This window comes from Fukomys damarensis, unplaced genomic scaffold (assembly GCF_012274545.1).
Source record: "Fukomys damarensis isolate Sample0158 unplaced genomic scaffold, DMR_v1.0_HiC HiC_scaffold_9, whole genome shotgun sequence".
Classification (NCBI taxonomy): domain Eukaryota; kingdom Metazoa; phylum Chordata; class Mammalia; order Rodentia; family Bathyergidae; genus Fukomys; species Fukomys damarensis.
The window spans coordinates 3875220-3889302 of NW_022900921.1; the positions used below are offsets into that span (position 1 = coordinate 3875220).

General features: G+C 42.9%; 3 protein-coding genes across 6 annotated transcripts in view; 2 read left to right on the forward strand and 1 right to left on the reverse strand.

Annotated features, from left to right (window-relative positions):
* The window catches only part of LOC104873183 (cytochrome b-c1 complex subunit 8), a 1623-nt gene extending 257 nt beyond the window's left edge, over positions 1 to 1366 (forward strand). For both annotated transcript variants that reach the window (XM_010639740.3, XM_010639741.1), the window contains exons 2-3: positions 43 to 209; positions 1158 to 1366. In XM_010639740.3, the coding sequence (XP_010638042.1) occupies positions 56 to 209; positions 1158 to 1252 (249 nt within the window). In that variant the 5' untranslated portion in view covers positions 43 to 55 and the 3' untranslated portion in view covers positions 1253 to 1366. The remainder of the gene's footprint in view (positions 1 to 42; positions 210 to 1157) is intronic.
* Positions 1367 to 5865: 4499 nt separating this feature from the next.
* Leap2 (liver enriched antimicrobial peptide 2) lies at positions 5866 to 7580 on the forward strand. The gene is made up of 3 exons (XM_010639736.3): positions 5866 to 5973; positions 6168 to 6307; positions 6579 to 7580. The coding sequence occupies exons 1-3, from the start codon at positions 5917 to 5919 to the stop codon at positions 6613 to 6615; spliced, it is 234 nt and encodes a 77-aa protein (XP_010638038.1). The 5' UTR covers positions 5866 to 5916; the 3' UTR covers positions 6616 to 7580.
* Positions 7581 to 8289: 709 nt separating this feature from the next.
* Positions 8290 to 14083, reverse strand: part of Aff4 (AF4/FMR2 family member 4) — a 74001-nt gene continuing 68207 nt past the window's right edge. For all 3 annotated transcript variants that reach the window (XM_010639738.3, XM_033761562.1, XM_033761561.1), the window contains one exon: positions 8290 to 13025. In XM_010639738.3, coding sequence (XP_010638040.1) covers positions 12898 to 13025 — 128 coding nt within the window. In that variant the 3' untranslated portion in view covers positions 8290 to 12897. The remainder of the gene's footprint in view (positions 13026 to 14083) is intronic.

Consider the following 14083-nt stretch of genomic DNA (forward strand, 5'->3'; position numbering starts at 1 on the left):
CGGTCTCGAGGCTGAGCCTTCGTCCCGACCTTGATTCTGCAGGGCCGCCGCAGCCATGGGCCGCGAGTTTGGGAATCTGACGCGGATACGGCATGTCATCACCTACAGCTTGTCGCCCTTTGAGCAGCGCGCCTTGCCGAACCTCCTGAGCAAGGGCATCCCCAATGTGCTGCGCCGCACCCAGGGCTCCATTCTGCGCGTGGCCCCGCGTGAGTGCCCGGGCGGGTGGCGGGAGGGCTGCCGTCCTCGGGGACTCTGCCGACAGCGCTGAGCTCGTCTCGTGATGCGGGAACGGCCGCTCGCGTGACTCCACCGTCTCACGGCGAGGTCATCTTTATCCCCTTATCAGTGACGAACTGTCTCGTGTAAGATGTGCTGCAGGCCATGCCTGCCAGTTGCATAACATCGTGAAGATGCTACGAACCACGGAAGTGTACGATTTTTGTTTTGCGACAGGGTCTCACTATGTAATTCAGACTGGCCTCGAATTCATTATATATCCCAGGCCGGCGTCAAATTCAAATTCACAGCGATCCTGCCTCGGCCTCCCAAGTGCTCAGATTACAGGCATGTGTCATCACGTCTGGCGAAGTGTATACTTTTAAATATATATCCCCCCCCACACTGAGACAAAATCTGTGTAGTTCAGGCTGACCTTGAACACAACAAGCTAAAATGGTGAAATCTATGTTAGGTGAATTTGATCTCAGTTATCTCATGAAAATTTTTTTCTAGAAGCTGAGCAGTGGTGGTGCATGCCTGTAATCCCAGCACTTGGGAGGCTGAGGAAGGAGGATCGCCACAATCTTAGAGACCTTGTCTGTCTCAAAAAAGTGTTCAGTGTGCAGTAGGAAAGAGATGGAGAGGACTTGGTGCCAAATTTTCCTGGATGAACCTTTTCTTTTGGTTATTTGTAAAATAGGTCTGTAACCTAAACCCCCCCCTTTTTTTTTTGGTACTGAGGATCGAACTCGGGTCCTTGTGCTTGCAAGGCAAGCATGGATCCACTGAGCTAAATTTCCAGCCCCTTCTAAACCTTTCTTGATGCTGCAACTTCTAAGGAGTACTGTATTTGAGAAGCTAGAGTAACAGAAAGACATAAAGAGGACTGAGAACTGTGTCTTATTTATGCTTTCTCTTGCTTTTGAATTTTAAAGCATTTGTAGTGTTTTATCTTCTCTACACATGGGGGACCGAGGAATTTGAGAAATCCAAGAGGAAGAACCCAGCTGACTATGAAAATGACAAATGAGCAATCCATCTGTGAGACAGTTGCTGCTTCTGAAAGACTTTGTGAGAGGAGTATGTCTTGTAATTTCTAGAAGACACAATAAACTTCCTATGGGCCTCGTGCTGTGACTTCGCAGTTCTGTGAGCAGAATACTTGGTGACTGCTAATATTTAAGTTCACACAGGACCCCCTCCTCAGCATGAGTCCTGACCAGTTCTGCCTAATGTGAGTTTTTGTGAAGGAGTGGGCTTACCCTTTACCCTGACCTTCAAGAAAGTACCTGCAGCTACTTCTGCTCACCAGTTTGGGTGGTGCGGTCTGTGGCGAGTGTTGGTGTTTGGCCCTCTGCTCCCATTATAGCCACAAAGCGTAGTAACTAAACAGTAATTACTGTGTGTCAGGTATCCTAAACCATACAAATACAGTTTTAAGCTTAGCTTTTAAGTACCAGTATTGCTCTTTTGCAGAAGGGGAAACAGACACAGGTTAAGTAATTTGCCTTACATTATTCAGCAGTGAATACGTTACGTTATTTTGCCCGTGAATGGGCAAATCCGGGACCAATGCATGTTCTTAAAACTTAAACTGCCTTTGCTCCTAAGGCAGGCTCTGCTTAGTCCGAAAAATCAGCTATGAAATGAGATGAGGCGATTCCTTTACTTCTGTAGCAGGTCTCAACAGCCTATGGACCATTCAGCCTAAAATATGCTTCCTGGGAAAAGTTTGCCCTTGCTCCAGAGCCTCTGAGTTACCTTTTTAGTTGAAAAGGTGCCATTTCCCCTTCACTAGAAGGGAAAGGGTACTATGGCTAGGTGTGGTTGGCAGTGGTACGCTTCTGGCTCTGTACCACTTTTAGGAATGTCTAAGGATAGGATACTCCCTACTAGTCTGCAGCAACTGACACAGTCTACATGAGCAGGCACAGGCTGTGCCTGTTTTCTAATTACTGCTGTTGCTTTTAGGAACCAAAATTATGTCAGCAAAAAAAAAAATCCACAAGATAAACTGCATTGATAGGCGGGATGTGAGGGTGGCCGTGTCTGACAATCATGGGTGCAAACCCTTAAACTGTCACCTATTTTTTCTGATACAGGTAAGAAACCTGCATTCTTGAGCCTTACATTTGTCACACACGATAAAAATAATAAAAACCCTTAGGTTACCATGGAGCAATGAGTAATGTTTGTATCTGTGATGGTGACATAGCTTGATGGCAGATATCTGAGGATATCTTGGGCCTCAGCCAGGGTCATTTTCCCATTTAGCATTTTGTCTAGATTTATTCCCAGGTCTTGTTGCCAGGCATTACAACATGTTCGGGTCATAGACTCCTTTGAGAATCTGATGAAAGCTCTGGACCCAAAGGCCATTATCCTTACCTTGCAGTACTCAGGTAGGGCCCCAGGCCAGGAGAGGGCCACTGCTGGACAGGTGGTTAAGGTCTTTGTGCCCAAGCTTTCTAGAGGACATGGGCGCTCTCTTCCACATTCCTGGTTGTTGCAAACTGTCTCTAGTTCTTTGATTCCTTTGGAGTTACCAGTGCAAAAGAACCAAAGTAGCTACACACCAGCTATTGAGCCTTTGGTCTGGGTCCCTTTTATCCCAGGACTGTTCCACGGAAGCCACCCTGATTGGTCTAAGCCGTCTGATGTAGTAAGGTTCCTGTGGCTAAAACGAAGCCTGCTTTAGGCCTGTCTTGCTAGGGGGCTCCTGAGGATGGCCCATGGATCTGTGCAGGGGTGCTGCGGCATTGGGTATGTGGAATGTGGTGAGTTGCAGCTCGGAGCTCTTGTACAACGTTGAGTCCTTGGATCATTCTGCAGGCCATTGTATTTGTTGAAATCTGCAGAGAACCTGAGTAAAGCTTTTTAAGGGCGAGCACCTGCTGTGGGGCTCGATGCTAACAAACCTTCCACCTGGCGCTCAGCCCTATGTGGCTCTCTTCACTGGCTGCGTGGCACGAGCCCTTGTCCCATGTACCCCTTCTTCCTCCCCAAGTGCTTCTAGTTGGTGGGGTGTTTATGAGCTGTACTCTCCCAACATAGTGCCCAACATGTAGGCCCAGAAATCTGCCAGCACCAGCCAGCAAAATTTTACCTGGAAGTTTTTCCATTTCCAAGTCGTTCATCTTTTATTAGGCACCTCCTGCTCACAGATAACAAGTTTCCAATTACTACCAAGTCCTCGTGATCTCCTCTCCACGTGGAATGTAATTCAAACAGCTGCTCATATGTCTGCGCTGTTTTTCTCCCATTTCATCCTGGGCACCTCAGAAGCAGAAAGTCCCCCAATTTGCATCCAGACTGACCAAGGCCTTAGCTATCAAGGTGTCTCATTTTCTTGTAAATTAATCATCTGGACCCCCAAATATCAGTGCTGGAGACCTGAGATCTACTCTCATCTGACAGGAGACTGAAGGTGGCCTATGGTCAGGTGTACTAGAGACCCTAGGCTCCTGCCTCCCAACCATTCTTTCCTATGACTGAGGCCTTTTTACTAGAGAGGGAAGCATGTGACTGCAGAGAGACTGTGAACTTTAAAGTATTTCTTAAATTTTAGGAGCAGATCTTCAGTCTCAAGAACTGGAAAGCTACGGGCAGGGCCTGTCCCATCAGCTTGTCTGCTGCCTGGATGCTGCTTTGCTTCTGTTTGATTTTTCCTCCATATTTAATGTAAAACAACTAGTTTGTTTCGATGTTGAGATACTTGCCCTAGCAGTGGTTCCTATACTGAGCCCAAGAGTGAGCCGGAAGCCCTTAAGGGTCCAGTGATGTTAGCACACTGTGAGGATGCATGGAACTTTTCCTCATGCACAGGGTGTGCAGGGCTGAGGCTCTTTCCTTGCTGTGGTATTGGCTTTAGAATTTACCAGTGATACTGCATGGAATGCAGGAAGGTAGAATAGAGGATGAGGGGATTCGTCTTTTGGCTGGGTGCCATGTCACTGCAGGCGGATGAAAGACAGGCTAGTGCTGAACCCATGGACCCAACTGGTTCTGGGACATCACGTTGTTCAGTCTTTTGCTTATCTAATCGGATTTGTGTTCTTACTCAATGTTCACTGGGTGACCACATGGCCTCTCCTCAACCCTGCAGAAAGCCTTTATTAGTGCCCTACCTGGGTTCATTCAGCAACCAACCTCAAGGATAAAGGGAGCAGCTAACCAATCTTGAATTTGTAGGATTGATGATTTGGTAGATAGATCTACTTTTCAGTGGTTCTTAAGTCCAAGCAGCAATGTCCCTTTTCCAACCCAGCTCCATGATCCCAAGGACTGGAACCAGGACAGGCAGATCTGCAGTCACATCCCACCCAATCCCAGCTTTGAGGTCCATCCTCACCCTATCTCACCTTATCAGGAGCCACCCTTTGCCTGGCCACAGGACTGGGGATGATTATTGTGTCATTTAATGAGAACCCACGCTACTTAGGGTTTGAGACAGGGTCTCACTGTGTAGCTCAGCTAGCCTTGAACTCACAACAACCCTCTTGCTCCAGCCTCCCTCCCGAGGGCTGGGGTCACAGGTTTGTCACCACCCCCCGGCAACTCATGATTGAGATTATGTCCTCTCTTGATCTAGAAACCTGAACTGGTTCCTACTAAACCTAATGAATGTTTTAGACTTTGGAGTTATCTCAGCCCAATGCCGGTCTGTTGGAAGGAAATATCTTGCCAAGGCCTCACTCAACTACTGCGTTGAGTGTTTTGTCGCTTCCCAACCTCTCCTACTGACTTAGGAGCTCATTACCTTTCCATTCATTTAAAAAACAAAACAAACAAAACCCCTGTGGGCCCGGGATTTAGCTCAGTGTTTCCAGCGCCTGCCTTGCAAGCTCAAAGACCAGAGTTCGACCCCTGGTATGAGGGGTGGTGGTGAGGGGGGACCCTACATTCAATCTAATTCAACTATGGATCTACATGGCTCAAGGGCCATGACCCTATTGTGTGCTGTTCTGGAAGGCATCAGATAAGCTATACTTTGAATGTACAACTGGGTCGTCATGCTACTAGGAGGATGGACTGGTGCTATGACCAGGGTGAACACTCATCGATTCAGACGGAGGGCTGGAGCCACAGAAGTATTTCTGCTTACGTATGCTCCCTCAGAAGGGAGCTGGGGGCCATGCTGCATTACTAGTACACGACAGATCAGGGTTCCTTTCCTAACAAGGCCGAAAAAGTTCAACCTTATTTCTTAAGACTTTACTGTTAGAACTGTTTTCATTAGTGATTTCACCGAGCTATTTTAGGCTGTGTGTGCATGTGCTGGGAATTCAATACAGGTCCTCAAACATGCTTAGCACATGCCCTACCACTCCGTTACAGCCAGTCTGCTGAGCTATTTTAAAATAGAAATGTGGCCAGGTTCCCAGGCACCCTCAAGGGTTTCACGTGGAGTTCAAAAAAAAGGAGGGGCAGTGTGGACTTTTGATATAATGGGTTACAGGGTCTAGGCCAGCAACACAATCAAAGTCCAGATGAGGGATCAGTAAATACAATGTGCCTGAAAGTAGCCCTTGAGCACATTCCTCTGGTAGACATTAACTTACAAATTGATCCTGATTACAAATATAAACTTTGCCCCCATCTCACCTGGCAACCATGAGGAGGGCAGATGTCGCTCTATAAAAGGAGCAGTAACTGTCCTTGGCTCTCAGACTCCAACATCCTCCCTCTCCCAAGATGTGGCACCTCAAACTCTTGGCAGTGCTCATGTTCTGCCTGCTGCTGTTGAGCCAGGTAAGGAAGGAAATGCACGTGTACTTGTGGACGCAGCGGTGGCAGTGCGGTTCAAAGTGATCTTGAGAGCCAGACTCAGGCCTGAGGGGTGGTTCCTGCCCTGCGCCTGCGTCCCCGGAGCATGGCCCTTCTGTGAAGGTGTGCAGCAGGAGGTCACTGCTTCCAGGCTTCAGGTGACTGTCTCTGCTCCACAGGTAGACAGCTCCCCAGTACCAGAACTGGGCTCGGCAAAGAGAAGGCCAAGAAGAATGACCCCATTTTGGAGAGGAGTTTCTCTCAGGCCCATTGGAGCCTCCTGCCGGGATGATTATGAGTGTGTCACGAGGCTATGCAGGTAAGCCACACAGCTGGGTGGAGGCCGGGCCAGGGCCCTGGGAAACTGGGCAGAGGCAAAAGCAGGAAACACAGAGGCTGAAGAATAAATCTGGGATGGGAGGGGGAAAAAAAAAAAAAAACTGGGCTGGAGGAGCAGCACCTGGGCTAAGCTGCAAGCTCCATGGAGAATTTCTCAGAGCCAAGAGCCTCTCAGGTGCCACGAAAGAGGGAATGTGGCAGAAGTGGGCACTGAAACTGAGGCATAAAAAAACACCTTTTTTCCCTCCTAGAAAAAGACGGTGCTCCCTGAGTGTGGCCCAGGAATGATGTACATACCAGGGGAAGAAGGAACAGCAGTCAGCTCCAACAATGCTCCGTTCTATGGAATATTGATTGATTAACTGCATTTTGGCTGGAGATACACAAGTGAAGCAATATTAAGTTTTTAATATTTAAAGACAAAAGATGCTTTAAATTGGTCTCCATTTTTTCTTACAATGCTGCTATGTGGATAAGCTTAACTAAATTTATCAGTTTAGAGTTTATTTTTCTATGATATTATTAAATAACTCAAATTGGAATTGTGGTGGTCTGAAATTCAAACTTGAAGAATTGATTTTGCATACTACAGAAAAAAAAAAAAAACCCAAAACCCAGCACTGTTAGCTTCTCCATCTAGAAAGCATGGTGAGAGTTAACATTCTTCAAGTCTTCTAAGGAACACGATGACAGGTTAAGGGTATGCGTTTAACGGTAGCTCTGCGATCAGCCTTGGCAAGCTCCTAAGTTGTGGCCCTGGGTCCTGGCCCGTACACTTAAGGAGAGAACTTTTCACTGAGGGATCATGATGGGCGCCTGGCACTTGCCACCTGATGCTGTGCGCATTTATTTATCTGTGACTTTCTGAACTTACAGTGGCACTGACATCTACTGTATCAAACAACAGAAGCCCAGGCCAAACACACCACCAAAAAGAATTTGAGATTTCTGTTGGAGTGGGGAAAATGTAATCTACACACAAGGCCAATCTTACACCCACTGCCTGCAAGTTCAGAATTTCTGTAAGTAGAAAAATTAGACCTGTACTAGTGGGACCCTTAAAAGCATGGACGCAAAAATACAAACAAAAATTGCATGAAAAGGGCACAGTGAGAGCTAAAGAAGTGTAAAGAGCACAGTGTTCATAAACTTTAATACAGAAAATCTATTTGATATTTATTAAACTTAGTTTCTCCAGCTATGGTTTGGCATTATACAAAGCATCTTAATGACACAGAATTAAAAAGATTTTTACAAATTGAAATGTGATACCCTTGTCTCCAAATATTTTAATTGCCATAAATTTGTTTAAAAATACACATTAAACGCATGTTTGACACTCTAAACTTTCTATAATCTCAATACCACAAAATACATATAATATACTATACAGATGTGGAAAAATCTAGTTAGTATATAATACTTTGCTCACCATTAACAGCTTTATTATGTGAAATGCACATACTGTACTGACTTAGAAATCCTAGCTTTTGAGCCCCAAAGTACCTCTGAAATTTTAAATGTATTGCAACAAATAAAAATCACAGTATATAATTTAAATTTTGGTTGAAAATGTCAGATGCCTAAATATTTTGGATAAAAGAAATGTAAAAACAAAGATTTGGATCATGTACAAAACAAAGGCATCCTATTAGTCACTAACAGTACCTTTCTGCACAATCAACAGGCTTATAATTTATCAACAGCATTACCTTCCCTCCAAAACCCTCCCCAAATATCAAACAAATATTTACCAAATAATTTTCAAATAACATAAAAGGATTTTCAATAAATATATAAGCATTTCCATCCTCCATATACAAAATTTCTTAAAATCATCCCAAACGGAGGCTAGATACAGTATCTTCCTAACTGTGCTTACCAACTCCACACCTGGCCTTCAGAGGTGGCGCCTTCTCAGGCGCAGATGCCCCGGCCAGCTCCGTTGGTGAGCCCCACCCCGAGTACTGTCGAAAGTTCACTCGTGTCAATGATATGCCAGGGGCATGTGTAAATGGGGACAATTCTTGAACAGCAACAACGAACTCAACAAAGTGGATAATCATGGCATCAATTTGAAAGGCAGCGCTTCCAAATAGGCATTTTGGAGAGAGGAATGTAACAGGCAGAAAATCCCAATGGTTAAAAGCTGCAAAGGAACCCCACGTGAAGTTGCAAGAGGCCAGAACCAAGTATTAGAATTTCTGGGTGGGAGCTTTTCCACACTCATTTAGACAGCTTTAAAAAAATAATAATGGTGATTTATGCTCAGTTGAACAATGGTGGCAAGGACAGGTCCACACTCACGTTTCCAGAAAATCAACTTCTGGATGTGATGACTTCTTAGGCTGCTATTTTAGGACACTTTAAATATTACAGCTTGGTCAAGACTTAACCTGAACACCTTATTCTGTGACCAAATTCCATTTAAGACGGATTCAGACAGCCTTTCTATTCCCTTTTCTGAAGATAGTTCTTTTTAATTAACCACAGCTCCAGCAAACCTTTACCAAGTTTTACAACTTTCTTCTTGTCATTTGCTAGCTTGGTTTTGGAGTCCAGAAATCTAAACCAAATTTCTCTACCAGTGAGTGGGCGAAAAGTATATTCACAAACATGACTAATTTGGCCTCTTATTACTGCATATTCCAAGCCACTCAGTGATTGTATCTCCTGATTTTACTGAATAGCAACTTTTGGTGTGCAATATTGTTACTGGAAAAAGTCTGCCTCTCCAACACATTGATACATGAAGTTAAAATGAAATTCGTGTTCTATACTATTCAGGGAATATGAGTCATAGGAGTCTACAGATTTGAAACGCTCTGGCCCCCCGAGTTACTCAGGTTTGCTGTTCTTTCTTTCTTAAAGCATCATCACAATATGCCTGCAGTAGTCATCCCCTTTAGATATTCCTGGGATCCAGATGCAAACTCCTACAAACCAAAACACAAAATGAAGCCATTTTGTTCAATTAGCTACCAGAAAATTAAAATATTTCCCACCCTGTAAGAGCCCTATTGCACTACAGAAGGGCTCAAATATATTTTAAAAGTTAATTTACTACAAATAATAGTAATTAAGCTTTAACAATCTAAAAGAATACACATTGCACCCTTGAACATTTTTATTCAAGGTGTCAACAAGAAAGTGTCTTAGATCAATTTAATAAATAATGTGGAAATAGTTGCACTAAGCTAAAATACTAAACACACACATTTTTGACAAACTAATTTCATGTTTTCATACATACATACATATATATAAAGTGTGTATGTGTACAGAATTTTTTAAGATCCAAAGTTGCACACCCTCATACCTGGAAGAGTGCACAGCATACCCTCCCTCTACACAGCTAGAATCACTGGCTGAAGCGGTCACCGACTGCTCTGAAACTCCACCGAGTACTGGCCTCCAAAGCCAGAACTTTCATTTGTATAGGTGCCTCTGTAGGCTCTTGCTTCACAAGGCAAGCACATTCATTAAAAGTTAATGTTCCAAAGTTTCTGCTGTTAAATACAAAACGATGCTGCCTGATCTAGTTGATTAAAACCCTTCATGAAAAAATGAACAATTTAAAACAGTGAATCTACTAAAGCACAAGTGTATCACTCAAAGTGCAGCCCAGATGCCTTTGTATTCCTAGTCCAAGATCTCCCCAGAAACACAGGCATATGTAGGCACGTGCACATGTTACTTTAAATTGCTTTTACATTGGAGATTTAAAATCAGTGCTGCTCAGTCTTCTCCACTCTTCAGCAGCTATAGCTTGTAAATTTATCTGAAGTACTCACTGCTTATAAAATTTACTTCTTGGCTCCTTGCCCAGAAACAGGTGGCACTGAGGCAAGGAAAGGTCTGGACGCTCTCCAGCCAGATGGGAGCCTGGGCTGGGCAGTGGAAGCTGGACTCATTTGGTGGGGAGCACTCCCCGTGGCCCAGCCAAGCTTGGGCAAGACTACCCTGACAGCTTCATCCGCCGCAACTGGCCTCTTGGTTGCCGGAAAAGACTCCAGTGGTGAAGGCTGCTGCGCCTCCTGGCATACAAGTGTGGTCTTATAGAGCAGTCAGTTGAGTAATTTTTAAAAACAGATGCTATTTCCATAATTAACTGTGTTTTAAGTACAAGTCTTGGACTAAGTTTTTAGCCACTTGTCGAATTCAGTTTTAAATTCACTTTTAAATAAAATACTGAAGACACCAACTGAGAAGGGAGGAATGGTCACCTGTACAGGAGTTCAAAATATGTGCTGGAGCAGATGACACAGAGCATTCGAGAAGACAGAGAGGGGAGTGGTAGTTCTACAGACCACGACATTGAAAATTCAATTATTTAGGATTGGATTTTGATCCACTGCCTATCATCACATAGTAGAAAAACTCTCCACAATGAAAAGCTTCCAAAATTCATTCTACAAGAATAACACAGTTGTAAAGAAGACGTATCTGAAAGCAGCACCATAAAACACCAGGAAACTCTGCTGTAAGGAAGCATCAGTGTGATCCCAGAAATGGTCCTACTCTCATTTGGGACACACAGAAAACTCCAGAGGTACCCTGCTGGCTGCTGCTGAACTGCAAATTTAAGAAAGAGTCACAGAAGTCAGAGAGAGACAGGATGTACATACACTTGATTATTGTTTCTACTAAAGAACTACCATAACTGCTGAGGAATTGTTCTCTTAAAGAAAACTATTCTTAGAACACAGATTAAATTAAAAGACATCACCGGCAATTTCTCCAAGAGAAAAAGGTTAGCTTCAACATAATTCGAAGACCTCATTCTTCAATGGCATGTAATAATAACTCGAGAAACAAAACCATCAGAGCTCTACAAACTTGAACCCACAGGACCACGAGAGTTCACCAGCTTCAGAAGTTAAGTGTAACAGAGACTTCAGCAGAGGACTCACTGCACCACTGGACTTGGAGATCTTCTCTTCCTTCTTTCCCTTTTCTTCACCAATTATCTACACATAGTAGGGCCATCATCTTCCCCAACTGGATAGGTTCAGTTTTGGAATAAGAGACAAACGATTTCTTGTGAAGCAACATTACCCAGTTAGTTAGATTAAGTCATGTACTAAAGCATTAACTTTTTAAAAAGGATTAATCCTTACATGACCCTAAAGGAAAATTTAAAATGAAAAACTTACTAATGGAGAGGACCAACCATGTATGGATAGTCTAGTCCTAGTGTAAAATTTTATCTGTAAACAATCCACAAAGTCTCCATTTAAAGGTAAGATTTAAGGCACACCAGACATGATAGGGGCACTCAAAACTAAGTATAGAGGGCACGTTTCTCACCCTTGACTCCTATATGCACCTTGTAGGGAAGGGTACTTTGACATACAATTCTTACGGCACTGGCTTCTTAAGCTCTATCACTGCTCCTCCCCTTTGCCAAGAGCTCACACGGAACCGTTGGTACTTTTCTGGGTGAATTTTCTGATACTAGAGAAACATACATCAGTAATGGGGGCCTTTAAAATGGAGAAATTCATCATCTCTACATCAGGCATTAGCACTGTAAGTTGTACAGCAAAAGCAAACACACGAGCAGTATCAGTCACTGTGTGCTCGTATCAGAGCATCACAAGCAAGTAAGGGGGAGATTTTTTTCCAAAGAGGTTTAAACCTTTGGACGTTATTAATTAAAGAGATGTAGGCAGCAATCCTCAGGAGTTGTTAAATCATCCTTTTCCAAGAGTAACTTATTCTGCTTCAATTAAGTGTCAAATGATAAGCAACAGAAAGAAGAGTTTTAACAAAATCCACGAAGAGTAAGATTGTCCTTTCATGAAACCCTTCAAAATATGCTTCTCCTAGGAAGTCTGCCTGCTCTCTTCTGTAATGCATTAAATGCAAGTTACAGTCACCTTGTGATTGCTATAGTGTTATTAACACATTCACAGCTTTTTGAAATAATGCATACCAAATCACACATTTCACTTTTTTTTACATCCACATTGAATGTCACCTCATATTTAAATGATTTCTCATGTATAGAAGAATATGCTTAGTACTAAGCATAAATTTTACAACAATAAGATTTGAAATAGTATCAGGTAGTACAGATAGAACATTTCCCTATTTTACTCATAGAAGAGCTATCACAAAAAGACTTTAGGTAATGAAGCTCCCAAAATATATAAATAAAAATGCTTACATTACAGTTATACTAAATGTGCAACAGAATAAATTTATAAGCAGAAATAACTAAGTTATAAACAAGCCCCAATTTGGGAACCTAAAAGAATTACAATAAATAAAATTTCACTTGGTTAGTTGTAAATTGCAACTACAATTTCAATCATATTACAGATACTAAACCATCTTATCAATGTGCTGCAGACTGAACAGGATTTAAATAATTTTTCACATTGGGAATATTGAAGGGGTCAACTGATAGGATGGCTTTGGGTTATAAACAACAGCACATGAACCAAGGAGGAGAAAACCATTCCTCATTCTTAGTGTTGACGAGGTGACCTGTTATGGCAGTTTTCCTTTGTGATGTGACACAGTGTTGTGGAGAAAATCAGAGGCAACGAGAATGTGTTCAGTTCAAGATACCAACTTGGCATCCTGGCGAAGCCAGTGTAGTCCCTGCCGGGTGTAACGAGCTAGATCTGTCATGATGCTTGCATTAAAGATGAGAGGGCCCATTACTTTATCCAGTTCAGCAAAGAATTCTAGAAAACCAAAAACATTCATTAAATAATGCACACTTTTTTGAACTTCTGTTTAAAATTGAGTCTAGACAATAAAACAGCGTTCATATGAAGTAAAAACACATACCCTCCTGCACCCACTGATAAGTCAGCCTCAGGACAAGCATCCCCATTGTCTCCCTATTGATATTCACAAAGTCATGCAACACTTTAGAGAATCCATGGTCTAAAACCGTTATAAGTACATGCAGAATGCTGAACGTGGGGGCGCAGGGCTGTAATCCCAGCACTCTGAAGGCTGAGACAGGAGGATGACTGAGTTCGAGACCAGCCTGGGCTACATAGTGAATTCCAGGTCAGTCTCTACTACATAGTAAGACCCTTTATCAAAAAACCAGAAAACAAACGAACAAACAAAACCAAAAAATAAGTACATGCAGAATACCACTAACAGTACTTGTAAACTGCTATTAAGCATTAGAATCAAGACCTAGTGCCATACACATACACAATGCTCTGTTTGATTACTCAAAACATTCTCTATGTACTGTTTATGTAAGAAACAAATGGCATAAAACGGAAGCTTTTACTTTATTTTTTAAAATTTTGCCCATTTTTATTATCACAAAGCACATTAACAGAATGTTATCTGAGGAAGATATTCTTTGCTTATTTCCCATAATAGCCCCTGTGAGGTGAGATAATTATGACATTCTGCATCCAACCTTTCTACTGTAATTGTATGCTATGTACCACTGATAAAACCCTATTTTCAGGGCTGGGGACTTGGTTCAATGGTTCTGCCGCCTGCCTCGCAAGCACAAGGCCTAAATCCGATCCCTGGGACCAAAACAAAAACCAAACAAACAAACAAACAAAAAACCACCTGTATTTTCAGACAGTAGTTTAAAAACTCAAGGGATGGAAATAAAAGGATTCCTCCTATGTGAACAAATAATGGTTGCACGTGAAGGAAATAGGAAGGGAGAACACTGTCTTGGGATTTCATTCCAATGCAATTATGGGAACACAAAAAAGGATGTAGGTGAGCCGGGGATCTAGCAAGGACCCAAGCTCAA

Bases quoted from the DNA above. Each gene is read 5' to 3' on its own strand.
- Leap2 (XM_010639736.3), top strand. From the start codon at position 5,917: ATGTGGCACCTCAAACTCTTGGCAGTGCTCATGTTCTGCCTGCTGCTG. The intron at 5,974-6,167 runs GTAAGGAAGGAA...TCTGCTCCACAG, and splicing joins GCCTGCTGCTGTTGAGCCAG to GTAGACAGCTCCCCAGTACC. The intron at 6,308-6,578 runs GTAAGCCACACA...TTTCCCTCCTAG, and splicing joins TGTGTCACGAGGCTATGCAG to AAAAAGACGGTGCTCCCTGA.